This window comes from Aphidius gifuensis, linkage group LG1 (assembly GCF_014905175.1).
Source record: "Aphidius gifuensis isolate YNYX2018 linkage group LG1, ASM1490517v1, whole genome shotgun sequence".
NCBI classification, from domain to species: Eukaryota; Metazoa; Arthropoda; class Insecta; order Hymenoptera; family Braconidae; genus Aphidius; species Aphidius gifuensis.
Window position 1 is genome coordinate 8,656,262 of NC_057788.1, and position 22,722 is coordinate 8,678,983.

Sequence of the window (22,722 nt, forward strand, 5' to 3'; positions counted from 1 at the left end):
GGTAATTATTATGAAGCCCATTTTTGTTTCCCATATTATTTAAATGGCACGAAATCATCGTTCCGTTACCCACCTAACACATTTCCATTTAAATATAGCTAAATATATATACAACGGTATATTTGATTATATATATATAAATTTTATATCACCAATACAAAAATAATAAAAATAATATATATATTAAAATGATAAAATTTTAATTTTTTTAAATTATTATAAATCTTCAAATAATAATCGCGAAAAAAAAATAATTCGAAATATTTTTTTTTTGATTTTAAATTATTGATAAACTGTAAATATTTGCATTTTATTATACATATATATAACTTTTACGTACATTTATAAATTCCTCAGTTATATGTATAATAAAAAAAATAAAAAAATTATTTGTTAATATATTTTTTTTTTGTTTTTTTATCATGTATATGCAAAAAGTCGTAATAAAAAGTTTGGAATTTTTTAAATGAATATAATCATTAAAATGAAATTAAAAAAATTGGGCCATATATTTTTTTTTCATTTTAGCTTTTAAATATAGATCGTTATTAAAATAGTTGCATTAGAGATAGTAGGGCGTAAGTGCAGTTTATATATATTTTTCTTTGAATTTTTTAAAAAGACAAAAATTAAATTTATTTGGCGTTTTTTTTTTTACGTTTGAAAAATTTTTTTAGGGACTTTAAATTTGCTGGTAGTAAAAAGACATAAGTCCATGGAGATACGCCTGTTTTAAGCTCAATATGTACTTGTAATATTTTGACTTTTTTTTTTTTTTTTCGTGGTTGAGGAAAAAAAATTAGTTAAACTTTGAAAATATATTTTTTTTCGAATTTTAAAATAGAACTTTTTTTTTATTTTCAAATACTTGAATTTATTTTATTTTAACATGGAGATTTATATATAAATACGTGTTAGAAATTAACGGTATATTAAATAATTTATAAATAAATGATGAAAAAAATTATATAGGTGGAAATTTGTGTCATTGAATTGATATTTAATTTGATAGGAAATGATTTGATGAAAATTGATGAAATTATTTTCATGGGGCTTTTATTTAATTGTTTTTTTTTTTATTATCCGGAAGTATTTATATTTGTCCAAGTGTCAAAGCAACAGGACACTAGTTAAGCAAATTTTTACCCTGTCTATTTTTTTTTGTATTGGGCTATTTTAATTTTTTTTTATGGCTCTCTTTTGGGGTTGAAGACATGAGCGACTGCTACTTGATATAGAGACAGTCTGAATAGACAAAAAAATAAAAAAAAAAAAATAGGAAGATTTAGAAAAGGGAATGGAGTAAAATTGTGCTGATGCTGAATGTATTTGTGTGTGTATAAATGTGTGGGAAATGAGAGCAACGTCGAGACGCTTCAGAGACGACGACGACGACCTTACCCAGTCCGATCGATCCCAACTTGATTTTGTATCTCTCTTTTCAGTCTTTACTTTACCTACATGAAAATCCCTTTCATCTAAAATACACAATACTCTTTTATTAAAAATAATATTATTATATTATTTAAAATTATTTTAACAATCTCTCTTAATTTACAAATCAATTTAAATAATTTTAATTGATATTCAGAAAATTTTTAATTCTTTTTGAATTTAAAAAATGAATTTATTTATTTTTTTTTTTTATTGTAAATATATGATTAATGTTGCTTACTTAGTTGTTAATATTTACATATAAAATTATTGACACTTGTTAGTTGAATATACCATGAATGAATATTTAAAAAAAAACAAAACAAATTGTTATTTTTTTAAAAATAAAAACATAGCAATTATTTTGTAAAATTAATTACATCATGGAATTTTTTTATAAACTACTTTTGATTAAGATTAAATAACATTATTTTTTATATTATATATTTTTTTTTTTTATCGTGAGATGGGAAAATTAAATGTGCAGAGTGTCTGGTTGGTAGTTGTGATACGAATCGATAGTCAGCAAAAGGTCGTCGTCTCTCGTTTCCATTGTTAAGTCACTGCCACCAACAGCCCCTTTTATTTCATTCACCTTTCTAGCTTTTTCTCTCCCCTAAATATATATAATATTAATCTTGACATTAACAAATAAATAAATAAATATACTCCAAGTTTAATAAATCATCTGTCGTATATTTTTGGGTTAAATATATTTAGGTTGAATATTATTTCTATTGTATAATTAACTTTTTTCTTTTATCTCAATGTTATATCTGTCGAAATTTTCAAGTTATATTATTTTTTTAAAAATTAGATTAAACCCTTGAAATATATAGAATTTATCATCAAATCGAAATGATTGATATTTTCGAAATTTCGACATGATTTTCTTGTCTATTTTTTAAAAAGTTGATTTATCATCAATCGAAATGATTTATATTTTCGAAATTTCGACATAATTTTCTTGTCGATTTTTTAAATTTTTAAATCACATGTTTAGGTATTTTTTAAAGCCCCAAAATTATTTGTCAATTCACCCTTATACCATGTACCCCCTTAAAATTTATTTCACTTGAAAAAATAAATATTTCCCACGTAATTTAAAAAACATATATACTAGTCGAAATTTTAAAATAACAAGTCAATTTTTAATCAATTAACTCGCTTATATAATTCACTGTGATCAAACAAATATTCACATTTATATGTCATTTACATAATATTTAAATGAAAAAAAAATAAAAAAGCAAAATTAATCGTTTATTTATCTGATCATCAGACCACTTTAATATCGTCTTGATTGTTAATTTTTTAAACTCATATATAAAATCATTTTAATGCTCGATCGATTTTATTATTGGACTCTCAAATTGCATATATAGGAATAGGTCGATATTAATAATAATATTGGCAAACATATTTTATTTTTTATTTTTTTTTTTTCATATTCAATATGGGTGTGCAATGTAATTGATCAATCATTATATGTAGTCATCTGTAGTCAATGTTTATTAAATTAAAAATATAAAATATTACAGTTATATGAAATATTTCGTTGCTTTTATTTTTCGCTGAATTTATTAACTTTTCAATGAAATTATTTGTGTCAAAAAATTTATGTAAGAGAAAATATTTTTTATATTATTGTTATTAATTTTATTATTATAAACAACTGTTATAAAATTTTTTAAAAAAATATTATTTTTTTTTTTTTCCGACTGGTTTTAAGATGAGAATTTATTTTTGATTCATCATGAGAATTTTTGGGTGGAGACAGGACACATAATAATAATAGTAATATTCAATAGGCAGGTGGTTACTAAAAGCAAAAAATTTTCAAGGGTCAATGTTTTTATAAATATGAGAAAAAAATATTTAAAATTGTTGAAGTTATTAATATATTTTTAGAGCGTTTTTCTGTGTTTATTAAACAATTATTTTTGTATTTTTATTAAATGTTGTATAAATTATTTATACTTGTTTATTTCAATCTTTTTTATTTTTGAAAACGATAATTTTATAAATTTATAATTCACTTCCTTTTTATTTTATCAGTCTGCAAATAGTTTATGCATTTTTTTTTTCCTGCAAACTGATATGTAAACCAGTTTGATTTTGTATTTTTATAATCTATTTGTGACAAGTTTATACAGAAAATTGTTTCAATAGAATTATATGATTATTAACAGAAAAATAAGAAAATTTATATGATTGTTTTTAGTAGAATAATCATACTGTGTCATTTGATTAATGATAAAAAATTTAAATGTCCCTGTTAATTTGTCAACCGTGAAATAATTTTGTGAATGGTTTATCATTTAAATTATTTTTTTTCTCAAACCAAAGATACAAAAAAAAAAAAAAAATAAGCAAAAGCAAATACGTTTATTTTTATTTTTCAAGTATTTTATTTTCTAATTTTAAAAAATTATTGTTGATAATGATGTCGCTCAAGGTGTAAAATTTATGTTAATGTATTTGATAATACCAGCAGTTTATCAGTGTTAGGAAAAATAAAAAAACCATTTATTTTCATTGTCAAGATTAGCATGTAAAGTCGTTTGTATATGTTGATTGTCATTTGAAATAATTTTTTATATTTAACGAGAAGGAATATATAAAAAAATATATTTAAACAATTTAAAATTAATTTATCTAGATAGACAAATGACTAGGTATAAATTTATATATAAATTTTAATTTATTTTTGATTATTGATTAAGTTAAAAGTCATTGAGGTATATAGAATTTTCAAAGAGGCAATATGACAGTTGAGATTGTTTAGTATAGAGAAAGTGAAACAGCTGGCAGTGTTGCCGAATAAATAAATAAATAAATAAATAAATAAATAAATAATGAATTAATAAATTGGCAACCTCGCCCAACTTGCTCATTACTTATACAATTTATTTTAAAATAATTAATTTATCAATTAATATTTATCTAATTCAATATATTAAAATTTCTATGACACTATTAATTCATAGAAAAATATATTCAACCTTCAATATAATATTTATTTTGTTATTATATTTTCAAAAATGACTTTGAAGTTGCTTTTTGACGTTAAATTTTTTTATCCCTCATTATTTTTTTTTTTGTTTATTCAGTCAGTTAACTTTCTAATATTCAAAAATTGTTTAAAACCTTGGAATACATTAGTTTTTTTATATATTTATAATTATTTTTTCTTTCGCAATATTTATGTTGTTTAAATTTTTTTTTTTTTTGTTAGATATATTGTTATATGGGTTTTTATTTTTAGTGGGCGAACTCAATGATCAATTAGAAGACTTTAAATGGTGTTTTTCTTTTTTTTTTTTTTTTCTGAATGCGGTTTGAAGGTATTTGAAAGTATTGAATGTGTCTTGGTATTCTTATGAAAGAGGATAGAAAGTATATTTAAATAAAATATTCAATGAATTTATTATTATATATGAGAAAATTAAAAAAAAAAAAGGGAAAAGGTCAGTTTCTTTTTGATTTATTTTTATTTAAACAATTGTCATACACTTGTTTAAACAAATGAGCATGTAATTACGTAATTCAAAACACAATAGAGCTTGTTTTATTGCTATTTTTTTAAATGATTGTATTTTGAAGACAGGAAAACTGAAAAATACATTATTAAATAATTTATTGTCAAGTGTATATTTGAATTTTGGCGCCAGAATTTTGCGAGTTAGTAGCCATTTTTAATCGGCAAAAATTATACATTGGCGTGGGTAAAATTATCAAGTTTATTTTCAATAAATGTAAGCTAAAAAAAGTTGAATTTTTTTTTGGCTACGTCAATGATTAACGCATGCGTGCTGAGAAATAATGATCTTGCTTTTTAAATTTTTCACTTTTTATCGTAAAAAAAACAGCATACACTTTCATCTTAATGAGAAAAAAAAAAAATTTATTAATTATTTCGTTATTTATTGATTGTAAATTAATTTAATTTTATTTTTTTGTGTCAAATTTATAAACTAAATTTTTAAAATAAAACTATAATCATTTTTTGATTTTTTAAAAATTGATTAATTTAATATCAATAATATTTATAAATAATTTCTAAATATTTCTATTAAATTCAGTATAAAATATCAAATTTTATATATTTATTTAATTTATTTTTAAATAATGATACACACAATATATTTTTTTGTTGCTTGTGTGTTAACAGCAAGGCCATTTCGCGGTTGACTTGTTATTAAATAAAATAAAAAAAATAGAAATACAATTAAAGTTACCAATCTACAATCGAATTTTATAAAATATAAATATATATTAATGATAAATATAATTTTCACTTTAATCAAAAATAAAGTTGGTTGTTTTTTTTATCATTCAGAAAATATTAAGTCGGTTAGTATAAATTCAAAGCTGTGTACAAGACTTGAACTGAAACCAGTTTTGTAGTCTCTTGCGATTTCCAAACGACTTCCATGATACACACACACACACACACATGTTCATATTAACATTAATAAAAATATATAAAAGTTTTACCATCATCCAATGTTCTGAGAAAAAAAAAAATCCATCTGAAAAGGATTAAAAAAAATATAATGATTTTACATATTTTTTAAAATTATTTATCACATTTTTTAATTAACATTTGAAAATTTTATTTTTAAATACACGTGTAATGATATCCTTAATTTTTCCTCATTTTTAATAAGTAATAAAAATTAATTCAGGAAATGATGACCTTTAACAACTCACGTGTATTGAGCATGCTAAGTCCATGTGCGCACACAAAGTTCATGTTCAAAACATTACCGACATCTTTTTCCTTCTTTGAAAAATTTATAAATTTTTTTTTTTATAATCACTAATCTCATCAATAATTTTTCACAATACCTGACTTGAATTTATTACAAAATTTTAATTTGATATTCATCTTTATATTCACAATATTGATTTTTTATAATTTCGTTTTTTTTTTTTTCTTTGTATCGATAAATAATTCTTATCGACAAAATTATTGAGAATGATGATTTGTAAATACGTTAATTACATGCATAGTATAATTCTTGAGAAAAAAAAAAAATTAATTTTCATCACGTGTATGTTAATTTTCCTGTAAATTAATTATTATATACTAATTAATGTCTTTTTTTTTTTGCTTGCAGAATAAGATTAGCCAGAATCCAACGATTCAATTCTCAGGAAGTGAAGGGGTAAGTTTATTATATTTTTAAATAATTTATTAACAATAATATAAAACTGTTTTTATTGATAAATTTTAGTTTTTTTTTATTGTTATTATATTGACCAACTTGTTGATTAAAAAAAAAAAAAAGAATATGATGATTTTACTAGGATTTTTTTGTTGTTAAAAGTTTAAATAATTTATTTACTATTTTATTGTTATTATTATTTATTAATTTTTAAATTAAAATAATGTTGATTAGGATTATTTTTTTTTCAAGATAATTATCAAATTTTTTATAGAAAATTTATATTTAATTTAATACAAAAGTGAGAGTCAAAATGTGAGTAAATTTATCAGTTTTTTTTTTCAAATTCAGTATACGGATACAATCTTTGTTAGTAATAAACATAAATAAAAAAAATAATAATAATAACAGACACACACACAAATGTATTAATGACAAGTCTGTCTGTTTAATTTTTTTTCATTCTCTTTTTTTTTTTCATCATCAACGAAGGCGATCGAGGTCGTTTGACAAGGTTACACCATTTTCACTATATACATTAATCCTTTCTTTAAACTTCATTTGTATCACTATTAAAAATCAAAAATCAGCTGTCAAAAATCATAAACCAATCCTAGTTAAATCATCATTTAAATAAAAAATAAAAAATCAACTTTTAAAATATATATAAGAAATTTTTAAGTGATGGAGTTTGATTATACTTTGATCTAACACATTGATGACCTTTTAAAAAAACCAAATATAATACAAAATTTAATTCTCCATACTTTTATTTATAAAATTTTAATTTTATACTTTTAATTTTATACAGAAAAAATATATACCGTTAAATAATTATAATGTATATTTTTTTATCTACTTAAAAATATTTATCTCAATATATTTTGTAATGACGAGCTTTCACAATTATTATTACCAAATTTTTTATTTTAAAAATTATATTTTTTATTGTAGTTTTAAATAATTGTATTATTATTTTTAATAGAATAATAATATTTGGGTATTTTAAATTAGTTTGTTGTCATGAGACTGGAGACTGCTGACAGTAATTTTTTTTTTTTTTTTTATTGAGACTGGAAATTCCAGGGGCCCTTGGAGATGCTCTTAACGACTCTCATAATTTATCCCTCGATTTACAATAAACAACTCGACGTCTTTCATGACTTTTTTTTTTTTTTTTTTTTATTACTATTTTATCATGATCCTTTTAAACATTTAAAAAATAAAATCTTTTTATGAGTTTTTTTAAAATACAATTTTTTTTTTCTTTTTTTTTTTATTCTCACGTGTATCTCTGGGTTTTTATTTTTTAAATTTGAAATTTTTTAATTAACAGACTAGACAGTATATATAACTAAAAAATAAAATTAAAAAAAAAATTATTTGAGCTAAGAAAATAGTAGTTTAAATAAATAACTATTTCAACTGAATTTTTTTTTTTTTTAAATATTTTAATTTGTTATAAATAAAAAGACTGTGTTTAATTTAATTATTATATAATTATTAACAAATTTCGAATATTCTTTTTAATAAAAATATAAATTTTTATTGATAAAAATTTTTTATTAAATATTTAATTCAACTAAACAATATTGTGAGGAAAAAAAAACAAAAAAGTTGACTAAATTTTTTTTTGATAATTTGATAAATTCATATTCCCCTGTTGAAAAAAAATTATAATTCTTTTTTTTAAATATTAGAATTATTTAAATTATATATTTGTCGACAAGATAATTTTTATTCAATGGGGTGATTTTTTATACCAGTTTATCGTTCAAGCCGGATACTCATAATCGACTATAGAAAAATCACTCGCTTATCACTTGCATTCATCTCAGAAAAAATGTGAGTTATAAAAAAACCAATAAAGGCATGAAAATAAGAAAAAGATTTTCATCTTTTTCTATAGCTTATAGTATTCAAAAAAAAATAAAAAAATCATTCAATGACGTCATTTTAAGCGCGAATCCACGTGACAATTTAACATCCGTCTTGTTTTATTGTTGATGAGTGTCCGGCTTGAACAACAAACTGTTATAAAACATATTAAATATTGCATATTAAATTACGTATTTAGTTTTATTTTTAGTGATCATTTTTCGCCGACAAAAATTATACCAATTCCTCGTATATATCAACGATAACACAGTTAATGAATATTTGATATTTTTTTTTTTTTACCATCTCATTTGCAAATAACCCTACACATCTTATCATCTAAAATTTAATTTGATATTAAAGAATTTATATTCTCCAATGAACAATTTAAAAAAAGAAAATTTATATAAAAAAAAAAGGAGAAAAAGAAGAGTTTAAATCATGTGATTACTACTGTAATTATTTGATTCATTTAGCGGTCGTCCTTGTCATTTTGTGATGTATTTAAAATACATACATAAAATGCACAAGGTGTAGTAAATAAAAAAAATAAATAATAAATAAAAAAAAAGAGAGATCCATTCGATCACGTATAATACAAAGAAAAAATAAAATCATGATAACGCGGCCGTGATGATGAGACAGACAAACTTGTCTTTGTAATAATTTTTAAAAAATTTTTTTTCTCTGTAAAAAATTTATTTATATATGCACACATTATATATATTTTCATCATTTTATATTTTCATATTTTTTAACACACAATTCTCATCGTCTTAGGGGTTTATATACGACAAGCCTTCACATTGTTGCCTTTCACTTGGATTTTTTATTTTTTTATTTTTTTTATTTTTTTATACATCATACCTTTATTATTAAAATAAAAATAAAGAAAAAATAAAAAAAGTTAATAAATAATACAAAATATAAATAAATGCATATTTGAGAAAAAAAAAATTATTATTATTGTTAATTTTTATTAGCTCAATATATATTATTAAATTATCTGGAAATTTTATTATTTTTTATTTTTTTTTTTAAAAGATAATAAATTTTGTGTTTAGATTATGATTTATTAATTTTTAAATGAATTAGACAATGGAGATATTTAGTGTTTAGTGACATCATTAGTATGTCGTCAATAGTTAAATAATAATATTTATTATTCTTACTGTGAATTATGTTTTACTACAGATTTAAAATCGTGACAAAATTATTACACTGTCGTAAATTAAATTGTCGTCAATGAATATTATTTTTTTTTTAATAAAATATAATAAATAAATTTTTTTTTAAATTGAATTTTAAATAATTTGATGATAAATTAATTGATTATTTAATTTAATTTTTTTCATTTAATTTTAAATATAATTTATGCTGTCAAAAAAATAATTTTCTATTTTTTTTTCAAAATTCTTAGCGCTCCTTTAAATTTGGATTGCACTAATGACGTTAATCAATTAAAATAGAAAAAATAATTTTTTTTTATAATTTAAAATAATGATATTATTGTTGATAAATATTTGCAACAATTTAGTTTGACAGCAAGTATATCTCTTGTGGATTTATATACGCGTAGATTTACTTTGCGGGAAAGCTATAACCATAGGTCAGGGACCCCTTGAAGTTCTTCTCAATATAAATTATTAAAAATAACAATACAATAATGATAGACAGAAAGAAAAATAAATGTGTAAAAGAAATTCAAATGTATATGTATTCGTAAACTCATTTCCAAGTTCCCAACTATCAAAGTATCAACCCTCATATTTTTTTTTTTTTTTTATTCTTCAAATCTCTCTCAGGTAGATGGTCGGTAGTTATATACCAAACAAGAGGGTTGAATATATATCTCAGTTGACTACAAGGGTTTTCACCCTCTTTCACATCCACAAATAGCAACCAGTGTTATTATTTTTTTTTTTTTTTATATCCTTTATTTTTATTCATAATTTTTTTTTTCTTTTCCATGTGCTCCCTTGAATTTTCTTTTTACCCTCATTTTTTTTTTTTTTTTTTCTTGTCATGTTTCGTTGAATATTTTAAAACTTCAATCTCCAATTTGATTTCAACAAAATGCAGAAAAAAATATTATATACATAAAAGAAAAAGATAAAAGGAATAATAAAGAGAAAAAAAATTAAAAATCGTCGCAATATTTTTAAGTTTTTCGTCGTCCATTTAAATATGGCTTCTTTTTTTTTTTTTAATAAACCTTAATGGGGGTTTAATATTGACTAATTGGATCACCTAAAAATGGGTTATATTGTTATGTTGGTATTGAAAGTAAAGAGGCGTAAGTCAAAGAAATATTGATAAGGTTTTTTTTGCTTATTTTTTGATTCATCAAAGTAGTGTCAGAGTAATCACTAATTAGACTCTCCAAATAAATTATTAACTAATGTTTTTTTTTTGCAATATATTTGTTGAAACTCGTATATATTTTTAAAATAAATTTTGATAATTAATTTTCAATAATAACAATAAATAATTAACAATTAAAAAACAAAAAACTTTTAATTTTCTGTAAATATTTTAGAGTAAATTATTAATTACTAATCGTTGATTTTTTCTTGTTTATTTTCAAGGCTAATTATCAAAATTAATACCAAAATTAAGTTTCTATTTTAACTAACTCATTCCAAAAAAAATTTTCCGGAAAAGTTTATCAGCAAACGTTGAATCCAATCATTAATTTGATCGTGATATTTAACTTGCCTCCGTCTGACGCAACTAGATTTGTTCTACTGTACATACGTCTTTTAAACCATTAAATTCATATTAAAAAAAAAACCCAACTTTATGGAAATACCCATGTTTACCATTATCAATAAACACCCACGTTTTTTTACCTTCAATTTTTTTATTTAAATAACAACCACTGTGACAATAAAAAATTGTAAAAATATACACTCTTTTTTTTTACTTTTTATTTTTTGTACTTACACTTATTTACCTTCAATACGATCATATACATATATATATAAATAATAATAAAAATAAAATAAAAAGAAGGAGAAGAAGTGTCTCGAATGTCTTGTCACAAGTGAAAGTTAATTCTTACAAGTAAATGAATTTGATATTTCAGTCATTGCTACGTGCGAAAGTATGTATATCGATGATTCGTTGCAATTTTATAAACACACATATATACATATAAATATATACATATATATACATGTAATTGTATAAAAATTAAATAGACTTTGAATTCAATTTTTGTCTGACCTTGCTTGACATTTTTTTTTCATTATTTTCACAAACAACTTCCGTGTTTCGATTCGCAGTTTAAAAAGAGAAATAAAAAATTGTCGAAAAATCGAAAATATATATTATAATCATTAAATAATTTTAAAAAAAATTAAATATTTTTCATGCAGATGATGATTTTAATATTAATTAAATAATATTATATACATTGATAATTTTTATATCAATGAAAACATTTTTTTATAAAGAAAAAACAAATATTGTTTTTTTTTTTTTTTCTTTGAAAACAATGGTTTTTTTTTATGTTGATTTATTCATTATTTTGATGACCTTATTGTATATTTTATTATTCTTTTAATGAAGCGTGAATCATCAACCAAAATTGCGGTAATTTTTATATTATCAAAAATAAAAAACGCAAGAGAAATATTTCTTAAAATAATTCACTTCCGTTTCGTCATGCACGAAAGTTTTTGCGATTTTTTAAAAAATCGTTTCGGTTTCACGATCACACTTTATTTTTTTATTATTTCCCCTATTATGAAATATATTTTTTTTACATATATAACACTGTGTTACTACAGATAGTACAGATAACATAAAATATAAAACAAAAAATTTTTATTTAAAAATCAATTTCTATAGAATTTTAGGTTTTTTTTTTTTTTCTAATTTTCTTATCAACGGGATTAAATATGAGAATGACATAATAAAAATTTACCGAAATAAATACAAAATATATAAATATTGCAATCTCACTTTTCACATTCAAATGTCATGTTTATAATTTTTTTTTTTTTAAATAAATTTACAAAAACGGAAAAATTAATTTCTAAAAATTTCGAAAAAGTATATTTCGTTTCGTTTTTTTACTGATGAATTTTTTAGTTTCTTTTTTTTGGTTTTTATTTAACGTAATGTCACTGAGATTATAATTCACATTGATAAATATAATGACAGTTATTAATTTTATTTAAAAAAAATATATAAATTAATATTTTATTTCGAAAAAAGAGAAAAAAAAAATTTCTAACGGTGCTAAGGACTGATGCCACACCTCAGCATCGATAAAAACTGGACTGCATACCAGTGTAAAAAATAAAAAAATTAAGTCAAATCTAGATTATAAAAAATTAATAATAATTAATAGATTAATTTGTTGTTTTTTTTTAAAATAATTTTTTTGCCGAGAACTGTTATGTTAATTGAAACGATTCATTTATCAAAGATATCATCTTTCTAATCTTAAAATATTAATCATATGTTTATACATATAAAATACGTAATAATTTACAAATTAAAAATAATATTTAAAAATATATAAAATTGCAATTGTGTCAGAAATAAGCATGAACTATTGCGACTGCGCAAAATAGAGAAAGTAAAAAAAAAAAAAAAATTTTTTTTCTTCATATATCACCTGGCAATTGTGTGTTGCAATAAAACCACTCGTTGATTTTCTCCTTCTCTTGATATAATTTTCAAAATTTTATAAAATTTAACACAAAAAAAATAATAACAATAATTGCTTTAAAAAATTTTTTAAAACAATAAAAATTAATGCAAAAGAAAAAAAAAAAGTTTGAAATTTTTTTTTTTTTTAAAATGATTTATAAATTATTAATCTAAAAATAAATAAAAAAAATTTATTGGCAAACGCGTTTTATGTAAACCTTGAGGCTAGATCCGGATTCTCGAATGTAAAAAAAAAAAAAAAAATATATTCAAGTGGGGAAAAATACCTGATCAGCATTGATGTTGAGGGACACAAGATTTTCAAAGTGAGATGGAATTATTTATTTATCAATATATAATATATGTAACAACAACTTGACAGTGTGATTATTATTATGATTATTTGATGACCAACAAAGACAGACAACAAGGCAATAAATAAATGAAAAAAAAGGTTATAATAAAAATTAATAAAAGACTTTAGAAATGAATGCAGAAACACGTTGGCGAAAGTGTTCTCATATATAATACTCAACGACCCTCTTGATACTGGACATTAAACAATTTAACTGCTCAATATATATTTTTTTTAAATATTAAATATAAATAATAAACTATTATTTATAATTGATTATTGGATATTTTTAATTTTTAAATTATATATTTGAAACGAAAAAAATATAAACAATTGAAATGATTTTTTTTCTTATCAATTTTTTTTGTTTTTAGAATTGCTAATTTTTTTTTGTTGTTATTTGTATAGATTATTTATTTAAGTTGATATTATACAAATAAGCCTGAATTTTGCATCAGTTGAGGGAAAAAAAAACAGACAAAAAAGTTTATTTTTAAATTTATAGGAATTAATTTTGTGAATTTATAAATTTTAATGTATGAAACGTAGAAAAAAAAATTTTTTAATTTGTAATTTTTTTTTCGTTTAAAAATAATATACTTTTTCGATTAATTTTTTTTGCAATTGGTTAGTTGAAATGTCTACTTGATTTTTATGATAATTTTTGATAACTGACCTTGACTAATAACAACAAAAAAAAAGTTATTTAAAAGTAAAATTTAAAAAAAAAAAATATCTATATTTGTATAATCGATAGGAAAAAATTAAATAGCTAATTATTAATTTTATCATTTTAATTCTTCAAGGTCAATCAACGAAATTTATACTAAAATTAAGTCTGTATCAAAAGCAACCTGTTGCAAAAAAAATTATTCAAAAATAATCATCCATAATCGTAAAATTTAATTATCAATTTCGATTTTTTTTTTTATTTTCGAAGCTTTTTGGCTATTTTCTTTTTACATGTAACATACGCCCGTGTTACAATAAAGCAAAATTTAAATAACAAAAAAAATACTCAAGAAAAATCGTAATTAATTAGATCACTTAAATAATTTTTATAATTTCATGTTTTTTTTTTATTTAAATCTTTCAAAAAGAAATTCGAAAAAAATCAAAATTACGTTTTTTTGTGTTTTAATTTACAACAATGATATAAAACTGTTGACATATATTTATTTAAACAAGTATTAAAATTCAATCTTTTAATCATTCATTGTCATTATTAATTGTCTTTTGTTTAAATTTAAATATTATAAAGAATAAAAAATTCTTATATATATATTCTCAAGTTTTAAAGATAAATAATCTTCAATGTTTTAATAATAATATTAAAAAAAAAAACAGATAAAAATGACCTCGTTTCTGTCAAACGGAGGTTAAGTAACTATATACATTTAACCAGTGTTATACTTCCTTTCACTGGCGATCTGTTTATTATACATACAAACCAGACTGCGATCACACAATCACTTTATATTTTTCTTCTCCAAACATCACACGTATACACAATGCAACAAATAGGTTTTAAAAAATAAAATAATATTATTTATATTAATTCAATATATTTTATCATTAAGATAATAATTAATTAATGTGATGAAAAAATAATATATATATAAATATGCAACACAAACATGTGTTTAAATAAAAAATTAACTTAAGAAAATTTTCTATTTTTGCGTGACGAATTTAGTGCTCGTGAAAGCGACGATACATTATATGCATATTGCATTTTTTGTTTAATTTATTTTTTTTTTTTTAAGTATATTTATTATAAATAAATAGCTAATAATCCAAAAAATATTATTTAAATATTTAGTAGTTTTTTGTATATTAGTTTTTTTGAATTTTTAATTTTGATAATTTGATAATTTATGAGGTTTTTTTGATTGTTGTATGGGTAATTTATTGTTGACGTATATATAAATTTAGGATTTATTTATTCAATGTCCTTGTTTGATAAGTCTCTTTGTAGTATCATTAAAATCGGTGGGTATCGATGGTATGTAGGCTGTGCTACATCCCTGTCCGGAAACCGTTACCTGCCTCTACCTCGAGTCTCAATGAAGCCAACTTATACAAACATGTATTTTTACTATACATATATACACAAATAATAAATATAAATTAACTTGAAATTCTTCAATTATTATAACACACTTTTTTTTTATTATTTAAGCTACAACAAATTTTAATAACAAATATACTTTATTTATTTGCAATTTGTTATCAATCAATATATTAAATTTTTTATTTATTTTTTTGATAAATATATATTTGTAAAATTAATAAATTTTTTTATTTAAAATTTATAAATTTTTATCTATTTTTTAATTATTTTTAAATTTCACAAATTTAATTGTGTTTATTTATATTTATTTAAATCCCCGCAATTAAAAAAATATTTCTATCTAATTTTTCGAAATTTTTTTTCGAAATTATCAATTCAACAAATTTTCTATATTTTCTACAAATTAATTATCAATAAATTATAAATTTAAATACTTCAATTGACGCTAAAAAAAAACATTATTAATTCTTGTTTAATTTCACAAAATAAAATAGTAATAATAATAACAACAACAATTCAACATTCGAAATAACTAGACATCTGACTTTGAAACGTGTTGGAATTACCGAGTAATTTATAAACATCAAGTATGAAAAATATGTTGCAATGAAAGTCTCAAGGGAAAATAGACAAAATTATATCGTGTCAATGGCTTGATAAATTTTTTTTTTAATGTTATTTTATCTTAAATATTTATTGCATTGTGGAAATGTTTGACGACATCTTATCTGTGTATTTAATATTTCCTTTTTTATTTCCATTATAATATCGACAACAATGCGTTCAATAAAATTTATACAGAGTTGATTTATCTGTACACCGGTTATTTGTAAATTTATATTTATTAAAACTTTCATTCCAATAAAATCATGTTAAAGATGTACCATGAGAATAAATTTTTCAAATTATTTCCTCAGGAATTTATGTGAAAACCGGAAGTCATATTTTTTTTCTCTTTAAATATATCAAAATAAAATTGACATAAATAAAATATTAATTAACAATAATTAAAAATTTAATTTATCTTTGTGCATATAAAATATTATTTTTTTTTTTAAATTTTTAAATTCAACGCATCAATGATTTTCAAGAGGTAGAAATGTTGACGCCCAAAAGACCCGTTCAATCAGCATTCCAAGGATTTGAAAAAAAAAAAAATAAAAACCAATTTTTTTATATTATTATTATTTATTCTGATTTTTCAAAAGTCGTTTTTTTTTGTTATAAATAAATTGAACAGTTATATTAATTTGTTTATAATGTATATGTGTATTTTTGGATGGTTATATATTTTATTTTAAAAATGAATTGGGGGAATTTTTTTAAAGAGATATATGAAAATAGCAGCGCAGGGAGCGACAACCACCCACACAAATTGTCAATTTTTTTTTTTTTTTGGATATTTATGATTAAATTTGGACTGGATATAGTACACTGTGTGACAATAAATTGTCGAGTTTTTTAAATAGTAGAAATCAATATTTTTATACGTTATTTTTTGCACCCTTGTGTATTTTTAACAATTGTCGTTACGACCCCATTAAATCGACACTCGACATGTATATTTTAAAAACTTTTTTTTTTTTTTTTTTGCTCTTTTTTTATTGGACTTGAAAAGATAAATATAATGAGTTTTGAAAATTTATTGGTAATTGGTCTATTTGTTGTTGTTCAAATTTAAGTACAATGAACAGTAATTGTTTGTTTTTTTTTTTTTTTTTTTTTGCAATATTGCAAGTATAGATTTTATTTTTAAAAAAATGATTGACATGTTGATGGTAATCTTGAGACATGATTAAATGAAACAACAACTTCCGGATATATTTAAAATTTGAAAAATTAAATTAATATATAAATTTAAATTATTGTAATACAAATAATAAAATTAACAAAAAAAAAATATAGTTTAAAATATTTAAAAATATATTAGTATTGATGGATAGAAAAAATTTTTTCTTTCTTTTTTTACTCAATATTTTCATTAACAAATTAGTCATATATTATTTAAAAATTTTAAATTTTTATTGCTTATATATTGTACAATATAATATTGATAAATTATAAATAAATAAATTTAAATTATTTTTATTAATAAAAATATGAAATAAATAATTATTTAGATTTTTCAAAATTTAAAAATTTACAATTATTTTAAATACATATAATTATTATCATAAAAAAAAAAAAAAAAACATTTAAATTTACTCCAAATTATTAATTAACAATTTTTCAATTATAACAAATTGAAATATTGAGTATAAATATTTTTTTTTTTTATACACATATCTTGTAGAGTATTAGTTCTTGTAATTTGTATAGTAAAAGAAATTTGATTTGTATTCTTTCTCAGCTTTCTAATAGAATACAAAAAAAAAAAAAAAATGTAATTATAATCAGATGTTCTTATTATGTATAAGGAAATAAATTTAAAAATTCCCATTAACATTACTTCAAATGAATAAGTAAAAAAAAAAAAATAATATAACTATTATAATAAATTTAAAAAACAAAAATTTAATAGCCTTTTTTTAATAATTTTTTATTTTTCTTTCATGTCTATTATAGTTTACAATAATTAATATTTATCATCACAGGAAAATCCACTTTATTAGGTCACATCTGACCCCATCATCAACACCTCCTCTTGCACGTCTCTTCTCTTTCCTCTCCTCCTCCTCCTCTTTGTTTCGTCTGGCCAGTAGCCCACATTTTATGTAATCTTCTGTCATGTGTGTATAAAGTCACGCGAGATTATCGCGAATCAACAACTATATTCATCTTTTTTTTTTCTTTTTTTTCTCTGTTCTTTTTCATCTATACGTATCTAATAGTACACAGCAAGTTCCGCATAGCAAGCTCATATAGAAAATTTCCCTAAACAAAATTTAAAAAAAAAAAAATGGGAAACAACTAAAAAAAGGAAAAAAAAAATTGTTTTGTTCTGGGAAAATCATCGACAATACAGGAACTCCTTATTTAGTTTTCCGTTCCACTCACACTAAAAACACCCATTTTAGAATTTACTGACAGCTTAATGTCTGTCTGATTTTTATCATCAACATGACATAAAATTTTCTACTTGATATTTAATTTTTAATTTATACACATTATCAATCATCTAAAATATCAAAAATATATATATTTATCAAAATACAAAATAAATATTTAACAAAATAAATTACACAACATAAATTTAAATTAAACAAATAAACAAAAAAATTTAGATAATACTTATATACCACTTGAAAAATTTTTATCTCTTTTTTTTTTTTTTATTTCAAATAAAAATAATTTTATAAATTATATAATAATAATAATAATAATTTTTCAACTTTAAATGACCCCTTTTTTCCCCTGTACCGCAAATCATATATATATATTTTTTTTGTTTTTTTTATTTTTCAATTTAAAATCGATTATATAGCGGAAATTTATTTATATTATATTTTTTTTTTTTGTTGAAAAATTCTTGTTAAATTTTGATGAGATAAAAAAGAAAATGTTTAAGTCATTGTGTTTGGTATAAAATAAATTATATATAATTTTATTTTCAATTGTATAATCCTTATTTTACATTTATATTTCTTTTTTGATATTTAATTATATTTTTTTCCTCTTTTTTTTTTTTTTTACAATTGGATGAATAGTAAGTTTAACCGCGTGTGATTCATAACTGTTAGTGTTTTTTTGTCTTTGTTTTAAAATCTTTGGATACTTGCTAGCTGTAGCTTACATACTTACTTACTTACTTTACTTACTTACTTACATACTTATCAACTTGCACACGACTTAACGATGCTATAGCATTTGTATCTGGGTTAAACCATTTTCAACAGACTTCATCATCATCATCATCATCATTTTTTTTTTTTTGTCTCTCTTTAACTTTATTTTTATTATTTTTTTTTTTTTTAACTGTCTTCTTCATCATCGTCTTCATGCCTTTGCTTGTCTAAATATAATCCATGCGACGCCTTCAACGGCAATTTCTAGCTGTGCGGGTTCGTCTCACCTTTCCCCTACTTTAACCCCCCTATAACTAATTATTTCAATTTAATTTTCAAATGCATCTTTGACTTTGACAATTTTTTTTTTTTAATATATCTACTCCGTTTTATAATTGTTACATGGTTACTTTTAACCTACACGCATGTGCAAATATATTTTTCATTCGAAAAAAAAAAATGTAATTCAATAAATGAGCAATAATTAATACTAAAAAAATTTTTTTTATTATAAATAATATTTTTTTATGATACATTAATAATTTATGATATTTAAAATATTTATTTTTTTTTGTATAATTAAATATTTTTTCTCATTTAAAATTAAATTCTGTTTGTTGTTTTTTGAAAAATTTAATTAATCGATAAATTATATTTATTTTTGAGCTATAAAAATCATAAAATAATATTTATATATTGTTTTTAAAAAATTAATTAATTTTTCGATTTTTTTTAAACAATATTTTATTGACTATATACATGTATTTTTTTTTTTGATATTAATATGAAAACTTGACTTGTCATTTATTCACTCGTCCCAGTAGTTAATAATTCCTCCCTCTTTTAAATAAATAATAAATGATAAAACGCATGCGCAATTTAATGGTTAAAAGTCCACAGAATAAAATACATATAATATATATAGTGAATGATTTTTATTTTCAAGTGGGAGATAATTTAAAAGTCGCGATATCACGTGATGTCTTAAAACAAGTATAAAAGTCGCTTGAAACACAGCAAAGTCAGCCACTCGATTGGCTCCAACTGGCATCAACGTTCCCATACTTGGATACAAAAATATTATTCCTAAATTCTTCATCATCCAACGAAAAAATAAACCGTAATTTTATTTTTTAATTAATAAAATTATAACAATAAAAAAAAATCATTTCGATTGAAAGAAAAAATCATTTCGATCGAAAAAAAAAATCATTTCGATCGAAAAAAAAAATCATTTCGATTGAAAAAAAGAAATCATTTCGATTGAAAAAAAAAAATCATGAAAATGATCATTTGTTTATTTATTTTTTACGACTTATTAATCATTAAAAAAAAATATACGTGATTAATTAGGGGGTGGGGAGGGGGATAAACGGAAGTGAATAATATTTTGGATTATATTTTTTTTTTTTTTTAACGATAATTTGAGGTGAGGTAGGTTATTGAACTTGCCCGGAAAAGTGAAAGGCAATTAACATGATAAAATTATGATTAAAAAAAAAAAAGAAATTATAAATAGATAAAAAGAGGAGTATTATTAGTTTAAGATGAAATATAAAATTATTTGATTAAATAAAAAATTTTAAGGTCATTAACAAAATATATTATGACGTAAAAAATTTTTTTTAATTGAATTTATTGTTTAATTAGTTATGTATTTAATTTTTTTTTTTTTTTTCAAATAAAAAAAAGTTGATATACATTATACTTGTGTATGTATATTCATTGGCAAGATATTTTCTACGTCGTAAGGTTAAAAAATATATGTATTACAAGATAAATTAGTGGTGGGGTTTAATTACAAGGACGTTTAACATATTTACCCACTCCATATTATACCAAAGATGAAAACAAAGTCGTTTTATATCGATTTTATTTTATATTTTTTTTTATTTATATTATCATTAATTTTATTATTATTTAGTCGTTATTGATATATTTAAAAACAAGTTCAAAGTATAACCCTAATCTGTCATATTTTATGACAACAAAAAATCTCGTTTTTTATATTTTTTCTTTGTATAATTTATCATTGTCAAATACAATAAAATTATTACAAGTATATAGATTTTATTTTTAAAAAAATGATTGACATGTTGATGGTAATCTTGAGACATGATTAAATGAAACAACAACTTCCGGATATATTTAAAATTTGAAAAATTAAATTAATATATAAATTTAAATTATTGTAATACAAATAATAAAATTAACAAAAAAAAAATATAGTTTAAAATATTTAAAAATATATTAGTATTGATGGATAGAAAAAATTTTTTTTTTATTTTTTTTTTTTTTTTTTACTCAATATTTTCATTAACAAATTAGTCATATATTATTTAAAAATTTTAAATTTTTATTGCTTATATATTGTACAATATAATATTGATAAATTATAAATAAATAAATTTAAATTATTTTTATTAATAAAAATATGAAATAAATAATTATTTAGATTTTTCAAAATTTAAAAATTTACAATTATTTTAAATACATATAATTATTATCATAAAAAAAAAAAAAAAAAACATTTAAATTTACTCCAAATTATTAATTAACAATTATTCAATTATAAAAAATTGAAATATTGAGTATAAATATTTTTTTTTTTTATACAAATATCTTGTAGAGTATTATTTCTTGTAATTATTTGTGTCGTATGTAGAGTCATGTATAATTTGATTATCTAAATTTAATTATCAATACAAAATGGATTAATTAATGTTTTTGCAAAAATTAAACATAGATAAATAAAATGTGTATTATTATGTATGAGACAATTGAGATGACAAGGTTGAGACGAGGTTTCTCTCTATCCTCTCTCGGCCTCGATTGCTTCGCCAAATTTGGGCCGCAGTGGTGCATAACAGTAAGGGGACTTTGACGATGTTAGCAATCGGAATAAGCAACCTACTGACACACTATCGATTTGTATCGTCATTATTATATACATTTATTTATTTTTTTAAATAATAGTATACATATAAACATGTTGTATTACATGCATCATTGAAGGGACATGCTTAAAATCACAAACACAATGTCATCATTCATTATTTATTTCATCAAAAAACATATTCAATTAATCAAAATCAATTACACGTAGCTAAATTCCTTCTTTTCCAATATATATTATTTTTTTTTACCAATAATTTTAGCAATAAAATTATTAATTTAAAGACCAAATAAAAGAAAATAAGATTTTTTATTAATTTTTTTTTTTCTTATGATTGATTTTTAATTTTAATTTAAAAACTTTTGATTAAATTTTCTTTTTCAATTATATTTTAAGTGTTTTTTATTTAGTTTTATTTATTGACTATTAATTTATTAATAATTGAAAAAATTAAATAACATACTTGACAATTTTTTTTCTAATTTATTTTGGAATTCATTGGATTATTTTATGTGGGAGAA

The 22,722-nt window shown here is 20.8% G+C and overlaps 1 protein-coding gene across 2 annotated transcripts in view; it reads left to right on the forward strand.

Annotated features, from left to right (window-relative positions):
• LOC122847629 (RNA polymerase II elongation factor ELL) overlaps nucleotides 1–22,722 on the forward strand; it is a 32,767-nt gene that overhangs the window by 5,354 nt on the left and 4,691 nt on the right. The window contains exon 2 of one of the 2 annotated variants that reach the window (XM_044145426.1): nucleotides 6,561–6,608. In XM_044145426.1, the coding sequence (XP_044001361.1) occupies nucleotides 6,561–6,608 (48 nt within the window). Of the gene's footprint in view, nucleotides 1–6,560; nucleotides 6,609–20,338; nucleotides 20,426–22,722 lie in introns of those variants that run through there. The other variant, XM_044145427.1, reaches the window with a different exon arrangement.